General features: G+C 55.0%; 1 protein-coding gene and 1 long non-coding RNA gene across 2 annotated transcripts; one reads left to right on the forward strand and one right to left on the reverse strand.

Moving 5' to 3' along the window:
• Positions 1 to 26: 26 nt before the first annotated feature.
• RAPGEFL1 (Rap guanine nucleotide exchange factor like 1) lies at positions 27 to 13,965 on the forward strand. The gene is made up of 15 exons (XM_043584350.1): positions 27 to 937; positions 3,739 to 3,817; positions 4,741 to 4,876; positions 5,105 to 5,202; positions 7,567 to 7,679; positions 7,924 to 8,091; positions 8,812 to 8,909; positions 9,023 to 9,145; positions 9,660 to 9,838; positions 9,931 to 10,021; positions 10,576 to 10,626; positions 10,971 to 11,058; positions 11,244 to 11,308; positions 11,695 to 11,749; positions 11,986 to 13,965. The coding sequence occupies exons 1-15, from the start codon at positions 418 to 420 to the stop codon at positions 12,108 to 12,110; spliced, it is 1,989 nt and encodes a 662-aa protein (XP_043440285.1). The 5' UTR covers positions 27 to 417; the 3' UTR covers positions 12,111 to 13,965.
• Positions 8,622 to 10,636, reverse strand: LOC122485500. Its single transcript, XR_006297882.1, has 2 exons — positions 10,015 to 10,636; positions 8,622 to 9,311 (listed from the first exon to the last, which is right to left on the reverse strand). It is a non-coding gene; the product is annotated as an uncharacterized LOC122485500 (long non-coding RNA).
• Positions 13,966 to 16,568: the final 2,603 nt, after the last annotated feature.

A 16,568-nucleotide genomic window follows, 5' to 3' on the forward strand; every position in this document is an offset into this window, starting at 1 on the left:
CAGTTCTGCCACCTTCCCCCCTGGCCAGGAGCGCAGCCGCCGCCGCCGCCGCCGCGTCCTCTCTCAGCTTTGCGCTCCGCCCGCTGTCTCTGCCGCCGCAGCCCGGCCCAGGAGCGCAGAGCCCCGGGCACTGGCCCCGCAGCCTATCCACCCTCTGGGCCGCGTGCCAGCTGCAACCGGCATGGGGGGCCACTAACAGCGGACACTCCTTCCCTCTGGCACCTCCCCGGGCCACTGGCCACTGGACCCCGGCCAGCGAGCCTCGGGCTCCTCTGGCCCCCAGTCCGGCGCCTGGCACGGCCCTCCGCTCTGCCCCTCCGGCTCTGAGCATCGTGTCCCCGCCCCCCCCCCCCCCCCCGCCCGCGCCTGGGACACCTGGGTCCTCCGGCGGCCCCAAGGAGAGGGGCGGGGGGGGGCATGAAGCCACTGGAGAAATTTTTGAAGAAGCAGACGTCGCAGCTGGCGGGGCGAACGGTGGCGGGAGGTCCCGGCGGGGGTCCGGGGAGCTGCGGTGGGCCTGGCGGGGGCGGGGGACCTGGTGGGGGCGGCGGTCCAGCCGGGGGACTGCGGCCGCTGCAGCGGCGTCAGAGCGTGTCTCGCCTGCTGCTCCCCGCTTTCCTCCGGGAGCCCCCCGCCGAGCCGGGGCTGGAGCCGCCCCCTGAAGAGGAAGGGGGAGAGCCGGCGGGGGTCGCAGAGGAGCTCGGCAGCGGGGGGCCCTGTTGGCTGCAGCTTGAGGAGGTGCCAGGGCCCGGGCCACTCGGGGGAGGGGGACCCCTGCGCTCGCCTTCCTCGTACTCCTCTGACGAGCTGTCCCCCGGCGAGCCCCTGACTTCCCCGCCCTGGGCCCCCCTGGGCGCCCCCGAGCGGCCGGAGCATCTTCTGAACCGGGTTCTGGAGCGGCTCGCTGGAGGGGCCACCAGGGACAGCGCCGCCTCAGGTAAGGCTCCTCCATCCCGGAGTTGGGGGTTGTTACCCGGTTCTTCTTCCTTGCCCTTGGAGAGTGGGGGTGGCGCCATGGCGGGAGCCTCGATGTGGGGCCGAGTGGTCAGCTGAAGTGGGGCAGCGGCCTAGGGGAGGAACAGACCCTTCTGCAGAAGGGAAGTGGCTGTGCCACCTTCCTCCCTGTAGCAGCCTCACCCACTGGCTGGAGAAGAAGGCGAACTCTTTCTCCGAACCTCAAGCCACCCTTCCTTTCCCCTGGACATTCTACCCACAGACTCTAATGGGTCCCGGAGGTTGACTACCTCCTTCTGTGGCCCCAAATTAAGGCCTGACACCCTAAGATGGAAGCTGCCCAGAGCATACCGTGCTTCACACCCCTCACTCCAAGAGGTGCTGCCCGAGACCTGAGAGATGTTCCCGGAGTCCCTGCTTCTGTCTAGAAACCCCAGAGCACAGGGCTGGCCCACTCAGTCGGGCAATGCCAGACAGGCGCAAGGCCCAAGCTGCCTTTCGGCCGGCAAAGGGATGCATTGTCCTTAGCAGCTTGATGGGGAAGGAGGCATTCTAGTTGGGGGCTGACTCAGAAGGTGTTTGCTGGGGGAGAGGTGGCTGGGCAGACAGACAGCAGGACCCTGCAGCATGGAGGGGATTCTGAGCTCCACCAACTCCTGCCCTTCCCAAGGTAGGCCTCAGCATACGGCCTCTTTAAAAAATAATAGCCACACCCTGAGAAGCTTATTCCCTAAACGATGATACTATTTCACCACTCCCCACCAGCACCCCTACTAAGGGAACTTTGAGGAAACCGAGACCCCAAATTGCCGGTTGGTGGTGGAGGTAAAAGGTTGGTGGGTCTTTAGGTCTGCCTCTCAGTATTTCACTAAGCCCAGCAAGGTCTGAGGGTGGGGAGCCCTGGTTGAGGGCCTCAAGGTGGGGGTTTCATACTTTGCTCTCAGACCTCTGTAGGGAGCCTGGACCTAGGCGTGTGGAATGGGACTCCATCCCCCACCCCCTAGATTTTTTTCAAGACCTGGGCCCTCTCCTTGGCTCAGCTGTCGTTGCCCTGGGGAGCTGACACCTTTTGGATTTAATTAGAAAAATATCAGACACACACAGCTCTCCTAACCATAACTTCCCGCCTACACCACACACCCTGTGTCTCTATGACACATTCCCTGGGGAGGCTGTGCATTGGACCAGAGCCTGGCTTGGAAGAGACAGACGCCAAACTGTAGCCCCCATAGCAGCATCTCCCCCACTCTGCCCCATGTTCCTCTTCCTTTGCTCTGGCTGAGCTCTCCTGTGAGATAGATAGGAACGATGCTGGGCATCCCTATTCCTTGTCACCATCCCTGGGGCCAGAGGTCGGGGCTGGGGCTCTCAGCCTCACTTTAAGAGCATAGCAAGGTAGCTGGGCAAAGAGGAAAAGGGAGAAACTGTCTTTCCCCTTCCACAAGGGGCCTGGTGCCACACACTGTGCCTGGTCTCCCCTGGGAAAGGACTCTTGAGTTGCTTGTCATCCTATTATCTGGGCTGGCAAGCTAGATCCCCAGAGTAACTGGTTTGGGGAACCAGTTAGTAAATGAGAATTAGTTTAACCTACCACTCTGATATTCTCCAATATAACCAATGTTCTCAAGCCATCTTGGCTTTTTCCCAGGGTGTGTGGGAGGTGAGGGGGACTTACAGAAGTTATTCCCAAATCAGCCAAAGGCTCACAAACATCGAAGCAGCCCCACCGTGCTTTACCCCGACACTCTGGTTGCCTCAGGCAGATCGAGAAAAGAACAAAGACTCAGGAGTTTGGGTTCCTATTCCAGCTCCAGGCAAGTCCCTCCCAACTCTGGGCCTCAGTTTCTCATTTGTGAAATGCAGTAGTTAAAATAGAGGATCTTGTGTTGGTTCTCCTCCTCTACCTTCATGGCTTGAATCAGAGGCCAGGGCATGGGGAGCCAAGGGACTCAGAAGCCTTGGTTTTGTCTGGGGGCAGTGTCTGGGGACCTGGCCCTAACCTGTCCTGGTGAGGACACCTGGCTCCCTCCCTGCGCCCTGCTTGTCTGTGTGTGCCAGGCTGCCCTGCCCCACCCCAGGGCTGGCTGCAAGTCAGGGCGACCTTGTACCTGGCTGACTGGCTGAGCCAGGCCCAGATGGGGGTGTGGAGGGGAAAAGGGTGGTGAGAGCCACTCCCCTCCACCCTTCCATCATTAACCCTTCCGTCTCTGGGCATCTGGGGGACACAGGGTTTCTTCTTAAAGGCTTTTGGGATCAAAGAGATGGCAGTCACTCCCTCTCCCTTTTAATGGGGCTGGTTCTCACCTGCCTAGTTGGAACTCAAAGTTGTTAGGTAGAGAGTAGGGAGGGCAGGAGGGATGAACACACACACACATACACACACACACACACACACACCACTGACTCTAACCTCTGTTTGGAAGTTCTTTTTGTCTAGAGACACTTCTGTGGTCTACCTCTTTTTTTCGGGCAGATCTCAAGTTTGCTATATTATCTGACCAGCTTCCCACATCCATTGAAGAGAAGTGGGCGTGACCAAAGGGCGCCCCCTCCTTCCCTCCAGCTGCCTTGGCAGCTGCCAACCCCACCCCCGCAGCGGCTGCCCAGAACCTTCACACGTGTGCGTGCGCGCTTGTGCAGAGCATGACGGGGCAGGTGGCCAGGGCTCCAGCCTGGCTAAGGAGAACTCACTCTAGGAGGCGGCGGTGGGGGGAGGGTAGTGAGTGTCCAGTCGGGCCCTACAAGTGCCCGCCTGACATCAGTGGTGCCAATTGATCTCTACAGATATCCTGCTGGATGACATCGTCCTCACCCATTCTCTCTTCCTCCCCACGGAGAAATTTCTGCAGGAGCTACACCAGTAATATCCTTTTATGGAGCCTGCAAAAGGGGAGGTCGGGAGGAAGCCACTCCCCCTACCCAATGTGTGATGTCAGGGCCTCCACTCTTCCCTAGAAAATACACCTGGGTTTCGATTCCAGGGGTTTTACTCAGCAGCTGCGTGACCTTGGGCAGACCACTCAACCTCCTAAAGCCTCAGTTTCCTCTTCTGTAAAAGGGGGTAAATAGCACCTGCCCTGCCTACCTATGGGGCTGCTGTGGAGATCAATCTGATAGTAGATGTGGGAGTGCTTTGGAGACTGCAGAGTCCTGTGCAAGTGTAAGTTGTTATTATTCTATTAAGAGTGCCTCTCTCCCCCACTGGATTGCTGCTCTAAACATCTGGTTGCCCAGTGAGTTATTATAGGGTCCGATGTAAACATCAGGTCACAGCTATGCTTTAGTAAGGTCTGCTAGAGACAAGCCACTGGCTGAGCTATTCATAGGGTCTCATGTAAGCATAGGGCCTCTTGCTGAGTTATTTTAGGATCTAATTGTAAATGTCAGGCCACTGTGTAGAATACCATAGGCTCTCTTAGAAACACCGGGCCTTACACTGAGGTATGGTCAGGTTTGTGGTAAGGATCATTGGCCTTTACCAGCTCCAGGTTATGGGCCAGTCAGAGGTTGGGTGGGTCCGGGTAGGGTATCCTCAAGTGAAATTCAAACAGGCAGGATGTGGTCAGATGGATGTGGTCAAGTGGAAGCCATCCACACCTACTGTGAGAAAAATACCTGGGCTGAGGCATGAGGGGGTCTTGGCTCCAGGGACACCTGGATCTCCTTTCTTCTTGGCCCCAAGCCTAGAGAGCATTTGGGAGGGCTTAAGCAACCACTGCCTCTCATCTCCCTTCCCAGTTTCTTCAGGTCTCCCTGCTTGGGGCTTTTTCTTAACTAAGGGGTCAGCTTTGTTTGGGCAGGAGGCATGGAGGGCCCCGAGGGGCTGGGTCGGAAGCAAGCCTGTCTAGCCATGCTCCTTCATTTCCTGGACACCTATCAGGGGCTGCTGCAGGAGGAAGAGGGGGCCGGCCGCATCATCAAGGTGGGCCTGGGAAGAGAAGGCGGGTGAGCAGGCTATTAGCTCTGGAAGGGGACCCCTTTGAAGGAGCCATACTCCTCAAGCTGGGTACCTGGAGGAAGATGCCTGTGGGCCTTAAGTTTATACGGTCCCTCTGTGCTCCAAGGCATGGAGACCCTGCGCCAGCCCTTGCCGATAGTGATGCTTGGGATGAGACCCCTGCCTTCACCTTCTCTCTCCTCTGCTCCCCAGGATCTGTACCTGCTGATTATGAAGGATGAGTCCCTTTACCAGGACCTTCGAGAGGACACACTGAGGCTGCACCAGCTTGTGGAAACAGTGGAGCTAAAGTGAGGGGAATGGGTTGGGGGGAGGGGACAGGACAGAAGTCCCCTTGTTCCTCTATCACAGGGACTGCCTCTGGCCTTTTGACTCCAATGCGGTTTTAGTTTTCAGTCCCTTTCTCTTGCTGGAGGGTAGCACAAAGCACGGCCTCCAGTGGCTTCCTTGTCTGTTGTCCCATCCGTTTCTTTGTTGATCCAGTGGTGTACTGGTACCTATTTAACAACCAGCACATCAGGGTCAAAAAAGCCCTGATTTGTAGCTTTTGCTGATTCCCGTGGTGTAAATTCTTTCACTGGCTGCTTTAAAGCAACCAACGTGATGTCACCGAATGTGAAGCTGGGCAGAGAACAGAGGAGCAGTAGCAGGGCTTAGGTAGGATTTTCACCACACAAATACAAGAGAGGTAAATAACCTCAGAAGCACAGACAATAGCAAAATGTAGTAAAACAGGCCACTACCTTTTGTGGTAATAATTTGGCTAAAAGTTTATAAAACTTTTTTTTCATGGCTTTTTAAAAGGCAGTAGGCAGAATCGCCCCCAAATTTCACAATCCGCTGTCATGAGCCAATGTGAGCCCGCTTCAGGACTCCACTGCATCCATCCATCCATGTGTCCGTCTGTCCATCCATCCCTTGGACCACTTCAGTTTCTTTCCATCCCATCCCTACCGCCACAACCCCCGTTTAGGCCTCATTATCTCTCACCTGGAGTATCGCCACAGCCTCCTGTCCAGGGCTTCAGCTTATGGTCTTGTGTCCTCTCCTTTCTTCTTCTTCTTCTTCTTCTTCCTTTTAAATTTTATTAATTTTTAAAAATATTTATTTATTTTGAGAGAGAGACAGAGACAGAGTGAGAGCGGGGGAGGAACAGAGAGAGAGGCGGTTGGCGGGGCGGGCGGGGTGGAGGGCCGGACAGAGGATCCAAAGCGGGCTCTGTGCTGACAGCAGAAAGCCCAATGCAGGGCTCGAACTCATGAACCTTGAGATCATGACCTGAACTGAAGTCAGATGCTTAACCCACTGAGCCACCCAGGTACCCTGTGTCCTCTCCCTTCTTATGCTGACACCAGAGAGCTCTTTCCAGTTTGATGACATCCTGCTCCTATTCCAAAAACATCCTCGGCTCCCAATTGCCTATAAGACAAAATTGCAACATCCTTGCCCAGTGTTCAATGAACGCCCTTGCCTTTCTGCCTTCTGCCAATGCTTCCCACCTCATTTCCCAGCCCCCGTGACACTCCCTATACACCCCTGAACTCCTGGGCTCTCCCATTTTCCTACCATCATTTATGTGGTCCACTCCAGAAGGACTCCCCCATACCCACTTCTCTTTCTGTTGTCCTTCAAGGCCCAAGTCAGATGCCATCTTTTTTTTTTTTTTAATGTTTATTCATTTTTTTGAGAGAGAGAAAGCCTACGCGCCAGCACGAATGGGGGAGGGGCAGACAGAGAGGGGGACAGCGGATCTGAGGTGGGCTCTGAGCTGACAGCAGCGAGCCCGATGTAAGGCTCAAACTCACGAACCATGAGATCATGACCTGAGCTGAAGTCAGATGCTTAACCGACTGAGCCACCCAGGTGTCCCTCAAATGCCATCTTCTTGTTTTTTTTTAATTTTTAAAAATGTTTTTATTATTTTAATTTTTGAGAGAGAGACAGAGCACGAGCAGGGGAGGGGCAGAGAAAACAGGGGACAGAGGATCCCAAGCAGGCTCGAACCCATGAACCATAAGATCATGACCTGAGCCGAAGTCGGACGCTTAACTGACTGAGCCACCCAGGCAACCCAAATGCCATCTTGTTGATGAAAGTTCTCCCTGCCTCATACCAACAGAACTCTCCTTGTACCTTTGTTATATCACCTAACACCTCCTGCCTCGTGTTAGAAGTAGCTGTATACACATCTGTCTCCTCCCAGGCTGTGAAGTTCTTGTCAGCAAAATTCAGCAAACAGCGGATGACCTACACCTATCATGTGCCAAGTAGTGTGCTAGGCCTGTGGGGTGAAAAAAAAATTTCAGGAAGAACTAAGCCCAGCCCTCAAACGCTCTCAGTCTTGTAGAAGAGATAAGATACGAACGTAAACAAATATTAGCCCAGTGTCCTACGGCAGTTAAAGCCAAAAAGTGACCTTTCCTGGTGGGTGGGGTAGATCAGAGAAGAATTCATGAAAGAGGTGGCATTTGATCTGGGTCACTTGGACTGTTGTCCCATGCTGTTCATTGTCTCTCTTCTGACCTCCTTCATCACTTTCTGAACCTGGTACTGGTGCATCCTTGACTCAGTTCTGATGTCCCTGCTTGATGTTGCCTGCCTGGCGCTCCATATGCCTGGCAGGACTTCCTGACGCCCAGCTGTGTCCATGTCAGGATCCCAGAGGAAAGCCAGCCGCCCAGCAAGCAGGTGAAGCCACTGTTCCGCCACTTCCGCCGGATAGACTCTTGTCTGCAGACCCGAGTGGCTTTCCGGGGCTCTGATGAGAGTGAGTGGGGGCACTAAGAGGGGCAGAGCTTCCAGGGTGGCTCAGAGGGCCCTCTGGGGTCTCTGGATTTGGGGCATTCTCCTTATGTTGTAGAACCTGTCCTGTTTCCAGCATCTTTTTCAGAAGCCAACCAATTTAGGGTTAGGGGTGAGATGGGATGGGGAACAGAGGTGCCCTGGAGGGGACGATGCCAGCACTGCCATTCTGCCTTCTAATGAAAACCCACCTTTCTGGCTCTGCCCAGTCTTCTGCCGGGTCTACATGCCTGACCACTCTTACGTGACCATACGCAGCCGCCTCTCAGCGTCAGTGCAGGACATTCTGGGTTCTGTGACAGAGAAATTGCAGTACTCAGAGGAGCCTGCAGGGCGCGAGGACTCGCTCATCCTGGTAGCTGTGGCTTCCTCCGGAGGTGAGGCTCAGGAACAGCAGGGCTGGGGGGTGGGGGGGGCGGGGGCAGGCAGGAGAGGAGAAACTCACTTGCCCAGGGCTCTGGGGCATGGCTAAAGACACATTCTAGGCCGTGGCTACTTGAAGTGTGGTCCTGGGGCCAGCCACATGAGCATCACCTGGGAGCTTATTAAAACTGCAGCACCTCAGACCCCACCAGACCTGCTGACTCAGAATGAGCATTTTAACAAGATTCCCAGGTGATTCCTATGCACATTAAAGTTTGGAAAGCACTGGCCCAAGACACTTGGATTCTAATCTAGGTGCTTGCCTCTTACTCATCTTGGGATCTGGTTCTTTAACCTCCTGGAGGCTACGTTTTTGAGGCTAAAACACAGGGTAGGCCTCCAATCCCTGTGGGAAGGCAGAGAGCCTGCCATGTAGCCAGAATCCTATTTTCCTCTGAGGCAAGGGAAAAAATATTCCAGTATCATGGGGATGATAGAATGACAGAAGAGCTGTGGAAGAATGTTGGGGGGTGAAAGAAGGTGATGAATGCCGAGGAAATCATTATTTGAAAATTTCAGATGAATGTGGCACAAACTGGTGATAACAGCAGTCCCATTCGTCTAGAATGTGTCCATGCAGGATTAGGAGTTTCTAGACGGGATGGCGACAGTGGCTGGGGTGTGTGAGGGTGCAGATAGCCAGGGCTGAGGCAGAACAGCTCGTTCTCCTGCAGAGAAAGTCCTTCTCCAGCCGACTGAAGACTGTGTCTTCACCACGCTGGGCATCAACAGTCACCTGTTTGCCTGCACCCGCGACAGCTATGAGGCGCTGGTAAGAACTCCGTCACAAGGCATTGGCTGGGAGTGAGGGCCCAGAGGGACTACGGGGCAGAAACTCACAAGCCCAGAGTGGAGCCCAGCCCCTGTGTCCCTGCCTGTCACCAGATGCCCCTCCCCGAGGAGATCCAGGTCTCCCCTGGAGACACAGAGATCCACCGAGTGGAGCCTGAGGACGTCGCCAACCACCTTACTGCCTTCCACTGGGAGCTGTTTCGATGTGTGCACGAGGTGGGGACTGAAGGTGGTGCTGGGCTGGGGGCCTGGAGGGAGAAATGTGCCAACGTGGGGTCCTGGAGACGGGCCATGTGTGCAGCTGAACTTTGCATTAGAAGGTGGCTGGCGGGGTGCCCTCGGGCAATTCACCCCCAGACCCTCTAAGCCTTACGTCTCCAATCTGAAAAAAGCAGCAAAGTGAGAGTCCTTAGTAAAGTGGGTCTAACCAGATAAGGTATCTTTAAAATATTCTCTCCTAAAGAGAGAAATTAAGGCAGTGACAATACTGTCTATCAGATGGTTAGAGGACCTGGCACCAAATAAGCGCCCAGTAGATGGGAGAGTATTATTAATGGTGCTTCCCCTCTTCCCCCATTTCTGTTGCATCCCGTCTTGTCCCGGCTTCTTCTAATTTCCACCCCTCCTACCCCTGCCCTCCTGCCTTTGCCTCCTCGGGTCCAATCCGCCTCCCGCCCACGCACACCCCCCACGCCCCGGCGGCCCCTCCGCCACGCTGACGTGGGTGCAGCTGGAATTCGTGGACTACGTGTTCCACGGGGAGCGCGGCCGCCGGGAGACGGCCAACCTGGAGCTGCTGCTGCAGCGCTGCAGCGAGGTCACGCACTGGGTGGCCACCGAGGTGTTGCTGTGCGAGGCCCCGGGCAAGCGCGCGCAGCTGCTGAAGAAGTTCCTCAAGATCGCGGCCATGTGAGTGCGGCCAGCCGGCGGAGGGGGAGCGCGGAGACCACCCCTCTCCCCCCCCCCCCCCCTCGCGCTGACCTCGCCTCCCACCCCCGCAGCTGCAAGCAGAACCAGGACCTGCTGTCCTTCTACGCCGTGGTCATGGGGCTGGACAACGCCGCTGTCAGCCGCCTGCGGCTCACCTGGGAGGTGATGCATGGCTGCTCTCTCCTCTCCTCCCGCCTGGGCTGGCCCGGCTCGGGGATCTTGGCCTGCCGGGCTCACCCCGGTGCTACCTCCCGCGGTGCTGCTGGCCCTTAGGGAGCCTTTGTGCCAGGCGGAAGGAGGCGCCCTCTTCTGGCAGATCCAGGCCCGGGGCACGCCGCTAGGGTTAATGCGCCCTGTCCTTGTGCAAATTAGTAAAAAGCCGGAATCCCCGCTGGAGAGGGGGGCAGGCAGCCCAGGCCAGGTCGCAGACTTGGATGCTGGATTCCAGCCAGCGCTCAGTGAGGCCCCTTGTGCGTGGCAATGCCAACGCAGAGGCTCGAATTCCCCAGAATAATTCATTCCTCCGGGCTGCTTCAAGCTCCCCAGACCTCACCAAGGGCTGATTCTATTTCCCTACCCACCAGACCAGCTTGCCAGCCCCTTGCAAGATAGCCGGGCCCTTTCCCCCTCTGACACCTGGGGATTAGCCAGAGCTGCCCTGAAACGCAAGGAGCTCCAGTCTGACATTCCTTCTCCTTCCTTCAAACTCTCTGCAGAAGCTGCCTGGGAAATTCAAGAATTTGTTCCGCAAATTTGAGAACCTGACAGTGAGTGGGTTCAGCTCTTTTATCTGCCCCTGGGCTTGCACCCCAGAGACCCTCTGTTCCCACAAACCTTCCTCCTCAAGCTTGCCTTTCAGGTTTTTAGTGCCCAAGACCCTTCCCCTGGCATGCTGGGAGGGGGAAGGGTGGGTGGATTGCTGCCCTGTTTGCCTTGGAGGTGAGGGGAGGACAGTCAAGCTCCTCCCCATCTCACCCCCAGCTAGACACCCATACATACCTCTCTTTGATCAGAGATGGATCTAGGGCAGGGGGATGAGGGAGGAGTAGGGGGCATCTTTGAGGTACGCTGGGACTATGTGTCCCCTAACCTCTCTTCTGCGGAATGCCAGGACCCCTGCAGGAACCACAAAAGCTACCGAGAAGTCATCTCCAAGATGAAACCTCCTGTGATTCCCTTTGTGCCTCTGATCCTCAAAGGTGAGAGTCAATCCCATGCTCTTATGGCCACAGTCTCTGTGCCTCAGTTCCGGCTATCAACCACTGTCACTTAGCTCTGAATGCCCACTGGAGAGGAGCCCCCCACTGAGGGGTCGTGGGGGAGGGGAAGGGCCCTTTGGATCTCCTCTCTTCTTCCTCACATTTGTTTCTCTTCCCTCCCCTAGACCTGACTTTCCTGCATGAGGGGAGTAAGACTCTTGTTGATGGTTTGGTGAACATTGAGAAGCTGGTGAGTGGCACGGCCTACCCTGGCCTGGGAGCAGGGGCTGGCATCCTTCCCCCCCACCCCCATCCTGGTAGCCCCCTAAAGACAGCAGCCTTCCTTCTTGGTGCCCAGCTTGCCTGACAGATTCCTGACCGTCCCTGCTGCCATTGCTGTGGCAACACGCCCACAGGCCACAAAGCTGACAGGGAGCTGGGGGGGGGGGGGCAACTCTACCTCCACTCACCGGCCCCATTACACCCCTTCTTTGGTTCTTCAGAGACCCTCCAGAATTAGACCCTGGAGGGAGTGGAGTCAAACCAACAGAGTTGGAGAATAGACCAGGGGGAGCATAAGAGGGGGGGAGCATCTTTCTGTACCCTTTTTAGGGCTCATTTCTTGTCATCTCCCAGCACTCAGTGGCTGAAAAGGTGAGGACAATCCGCAAATACCGGAGCCGGCCCCTTTGTGAGTACCCAGGCTTCTAAGAGCTTTACAGGTAGAGCTTTGACTGAGCGGGAGGATTCCGGGAGGAGACCATCCTCAATTCTTTATTTCCTTAAACTTGTCAGCTCTCCATCCTCTCTTTGGCCTCTCTAGGGACCCTCCTGTCCCAATCCACACCCCTCTTCTCTGGCTGGTAGGCATGTAGAGCAAGAAGGGAGGCTGGGAGCCTGAAGGCCTCTCTCTTGTCACACCTCCAGGCCTGGATATGGAGGCATCCCCCCATCACCTGCAGACCAAGGCCTATGTGCGCCAGTTCCAGGTCATCGACAACCAGAACCTCCTCTTCGAGCTCTCCTACAAGCTGGAGGCTAATAGTCAGTGAGAACAGAGGTTCTGGTCAGTGCCCCACCAGGGTCCTTGGGCACCTGGCACTCAAGCACTTTGCACGCTATCCCAACCCACCTCTGACATCTTTCCCTTGGAGCAACTTCCTGCCCCTCAGGAAAGAGTCGGATGGAATTACCCCTGGGCTCATAAGCCTGTTCATCCTGCTGAAGTCCTCTCCCCCTTGCTCCTTCAAGCCAAAACCGCACTCTGCTGGGTACTGCCCTCGCAGGGATGGGGGGCAGAACACTCCTTCCTCTGCCCCCTCTCATCGAGGTCTGTTCCAGAGATGGAGCTTCCAACCTCCTCCTCCCACGCAGACAGGAAAGCTGCCCACATTGTCTGTGAGACAGAGTGGAACTGTGGAAGGGATTGGCAGCCTTCCTCTCCACCCGTGGCCGGCTTCTCCCTGGTCAGGGCTGGGACCCCTGGATGCACCCCTCCTGGAATATTATATTGCCCTTGTGTCTGTGTGTGTGCGCGCGCGCGCGTGTGTGTGTGCACCTGTCCCCTTTAAGAAGCAGCAGCGCATCTGTAACTGAGGGAGGGTGTTGTGTGTAGCAGGGGTCCTTCTGTTTGGTGCTACCCTGGTCTACTTGGCCCTGTGATGGTGCGGGGTGCTGTCCCCACCCCCACCACTCCCTGCTCAGCTCCTTGTGCTGCCCCATGTGCCCAAGCCTGTGGGTGAAGCTGCTCGTGAGGCAGGGGGCAGCAGCGAGGGGGAAGGGGTTACCTGTCAGCCCTTGGGAGTCCTCCACTCACGCCTCCCCAGGGTCTCTGGGTGGGCTCTGGTGAGAGGGTAAGAGATGCTCAGGGAAACACAGGCCTAAGCTGCCTACAGGACACTCCCTCTGCATTGCGGGGTGGGACGTGGTGGTATCAGGAGTTGGGGGTGTTTGCTGCCCACACTCCTTCTTTTGGGGTGTCTTACTGCTAAGAAGGGAGCTGTCATCCCCCTCCTTCTGGCTCTTCTGTGGGACACCAACAACATGGTCTCTATCCTCCTCCCTGTGTTGACTCCCCCTTGGTCCTCCCCATCAGAGCTGGGGTGGGGCAGACCCCTGTCCCTGGGCAGGTAGCGCACAGAAGTGAGGGGAGGGAATGATGGCTGAGACCGTAAAGGCCACACTGGACTGTGGTGATGCCTTTAATACCTCTCTGTCTCCCCTCCCTCTCCCACACGGGCCTCCAGGGCTGAGGGGCGCAGGGCTCCTGGCAGCTACCGGGTGAGGTTCCCTGGCACAGCCTCACCCTCCTTTCTGGCGCCACCTCTTTCTCTTCTGAAGAGGCAGCAGCAGCAACAGCAAAAACAGCTGCTGCTCCTGCTCTGAGGGTGTATATATTTTTTACCAAAAGCTCTGGAATTGTAAATTTATTTTTTAAAACTCAAAGAGGGAAAGAGCCTTGTATCATATGTAAACATTGTATCATAGGTTATGTTGTACAGTCCCTTTTATACAGTGGTCTGTCTCGTTCCTGCCACAAAAGATGTCTATGGACCCCTCATTCCCCATACATACACCGGCACTGTGTCCCACCGCCTCCATCCCCCAAGGACGGTGACCATAGGCCCCCCTCCCGCTCCCTGCTTCCTCCCTGCAGCTTAACGCGCGCCCTCCTCTCCCTGGGCCGCCCTCCTCCTGACCCCACGCAGCAGCCTTCTCTCGAAGCTCCCACAACCCTCCTCAAGCACTGGGGCCCACTGGTCCAGTCTTCGCTGCTTCCCGCCCCCAGCCGTGATGCCTGCCCCGCTGCTCCCCAGCTTTGCCAGAGTGAACCGTGTGTACCGTACAGGCTCGGTTGTCTGCAGAAGCCGCTGGCTGGAGAAAAAGCTGATAAAGTCTATGAATCAAGCTGCTTGCTGTTCTCCATTCTGTTTCTCTGAGGGAGAGGGTGAGGGAGGGGAGAGGGGAGAGGGGAGCGCCTCTCAGTGTGCTGGGCCCCTCAGCAGGGCTGTTCTCAGTCTGGAAAGTCTGGAAAGACTTTTAAAATGTGGATGAGGGAAAAGTGCCAGCCTCTTAAGACTTGCCATATAGTGTCTGGAACTTGGAAGAGTGGAAGTTTGAGTTCTTCCATGTTCCAGGTGCCCTAGACATGGGATCTTGTTAAATTCTAACACCATAAGGTGGAAGATGGAATCCTAGCATAAGGTCCAAGTTACAGGCGAGCGAGGGGGCAGAACTGGGCCCCTAACTCAGATCTGTCACTGCAGACAGCATGCATGCACATTCCCCCAGCCGCTACCTAGACAGCACGCGCCATTCACACAACCAGTGTCTGCCAATTATACTAGGATGGGGGCATCTAGAGCCTTAGTGCTCTAAGGATGGCCTAAGCTCCAGCAGATGACATATTCAGACAGCTACCCATGAGTCCTTGACCTTCCCTTGGCCCACATCTGTTATTCCCGGTCTCCTGCATCTTAGAAAACGGTCCTCTCATCCACCCAGGTTTTCTTTTCTTTTTTTTTTTTTAATATTTTTTTCAACGTTTATTTATTTTTTGGGGGACAGAGAGAGACAGAGCATGAACGGGGGAAGGGCAGAGAGAGAAGGAGACACAGAATCAGAAACAGGCTCCAGGCTCTGAGCCATCAGCCCAGAGCCCGACGCGGGGCTCGAACTCACGGACCGCGAGATCGTGACCTGGCTGAAGTCGGACGCCCAACCGACTGCGCCACCCAGGCGCCCCCCACCCAGGTTTTCAAGGCAAGGATGCAGGACTCGCCCGGATGCCTCCTTCTCATCCCTCCCTCCCTCACTCATCAACCAGTCTGTCCTGCTACAATTCCAGGACACGTCCTGATTGATCCACTTCTCTGATTTCTCTATTACCATCTAGTGCAAACCATTTGCGGGTCTTGACCCACACTAGCCTCCTGTCTGGTGTCTCAGCTTCCTCTGCCCAACCCAACCCTAATCCCACCACTTGGTTCTCAGAGTGCAGCCAGGTTGCTCTGCTAAAAACCTACATCAGATCATGAATGACTACAATTTTAAAAAGTGGTAATACCAGTATCAGCAAGGGTGTGGAGCAACTGGAACCTTTATATGCTGTTGGTGGGGAGTGTGAATTGGCACAGCTACTTTGGAAACCTGCTTGGCAGTGCTTACAAAGACTAAATGTACACCTAACCTATGACCTAGAATTTCCACTCCCAAGAGAAATCAGTGCTTGATGTCCAGTGAAAGACACAGCCAACAGTGATCAATAGCAGTTTTATTAATGACCGTGAAACTGGAAGAAGCCAGAATGTCCTTCAGCAGGTGAATGGATAAATCAATTGCGGTATACTATTACAACGGAATACTACGTAGCAATAAAAAAGAACAACTACAACCTGCATGAAGGAACCTCACTCACAGACGTAATGCTGAGTAAAAGAAGCCACACACATAAGACTACAAACGGTAGGATTCTACTTAAGAGAAATTCAAGAATAGACCCAATTAATCTATGGGGATAGAAGTAAAAATAGTGGTTACTTGATGGGGATCGGAGAGAGTATTGACTGGGAAGGGGCATGAGGAAGCCCTTTGTGGTGATAAAAATGTTTTATATTTTTAAAAAATTTAAATTTATTTATTTTGAGAGAGGCAGAGACAGTGCACGTGGGGGAGGGGCAGAGAGAAAGGGAGACAGAGAATCCCAAGCAGGCTCTGCAGTGTCAGCGTGGAGTCCAGTGTGGGCTTGAACCCACAAAACCATGAGATCGTGACCTGAGCTGAAACCAAGAGTCAGACGCTTAACCGACTGAGCTACCCAGGCGCTCCAAGAACGTTCTGTATCTTGACCTGGGGGGTGGTTATGTGTGTGTGTTCACTCAATTGTGAGATTTACACAATTGTTACATCTCGGCTAAAACAATTCAGATTGCAACACTCCTGTTTCCAATAACGCATTAAGAATCAAAATTCTCCCTCTCCGACCCCATCTCCTGCCCCCTCTCATCTTACTCACCCCACTGCAGCCACACTGACTGCTTTACTGTTCCTTAAAAACCCTAAGACACATTCCTGTCTCAGGGAATCACCTATGCTCTTCTCCGAGCCTTTCCTGACCACTCTGTTTCCATCTCACCCACCCCCACTCTGTCCCCTACCCCCTGTATAGTCAAGGCACTCATCACTCCCTGACATCATATATATTCCCTGTGTATTTTATTTGCGCCCACTCCCCTACAAGGATGTTAGCTCCATGTGTGTCTTGTCTGCTATCCAGAGCCGAGAACAGTACCAGGCACAGAGAAGACGCTCAATACATATTTGCTGAATTAATAAATTAGGTTGGTTGAAATAGGAGCAGTAAGAGCGGACACAACACAAGATGATAAATGCTCTAGGAATTGAGCTAAAGAGATTCACTACTGGTCTGAGGATGGGGTGGTGGTGGTGGGGACAATAAGAGAAAACTTCTTGAGAACGATGACTTAGGCCTTGAAGCAGGTTTGATGGCC

Source organism: Prionailurus bengalensis, chromosome E1, assembly GCF_016509475.1.
Source record: "Prionailurus bengalensis isolate Pbe53 chromosome E1, Fcat_Pben_1.1_paternal_pri, whole genome shotgun sequence".
NCBI lineage: Eukaryota > Metazoa > Chordata > Mammalia > Carnivora > Felidae > Prionailurus > Prionailurus bengalensis.

Coding starts and splice junctions, on each gene's coding strand:
- RAPGEFL1 (XM_043584350.1), top strand. CDS start 418: ATGAAGCCACTGGAGAAATTTTTGAAGAAGCAGACGTCGCAGCTGGCG. Junction 3,818..4,740: donor CTGCAGGAGCTACACCAGTA/ATATCCTTTTAT, acceptor CTAAGGGGTCAG/CTTTGTTTGGGCAGGAGGCA. Junction 11,750..11,985: donor ATACCGGAGCCGGCCCCTTT/GTGAGTACCCAG, acceptor TCACACCTCCAG/GCCTGGATATGGAGGCATCC.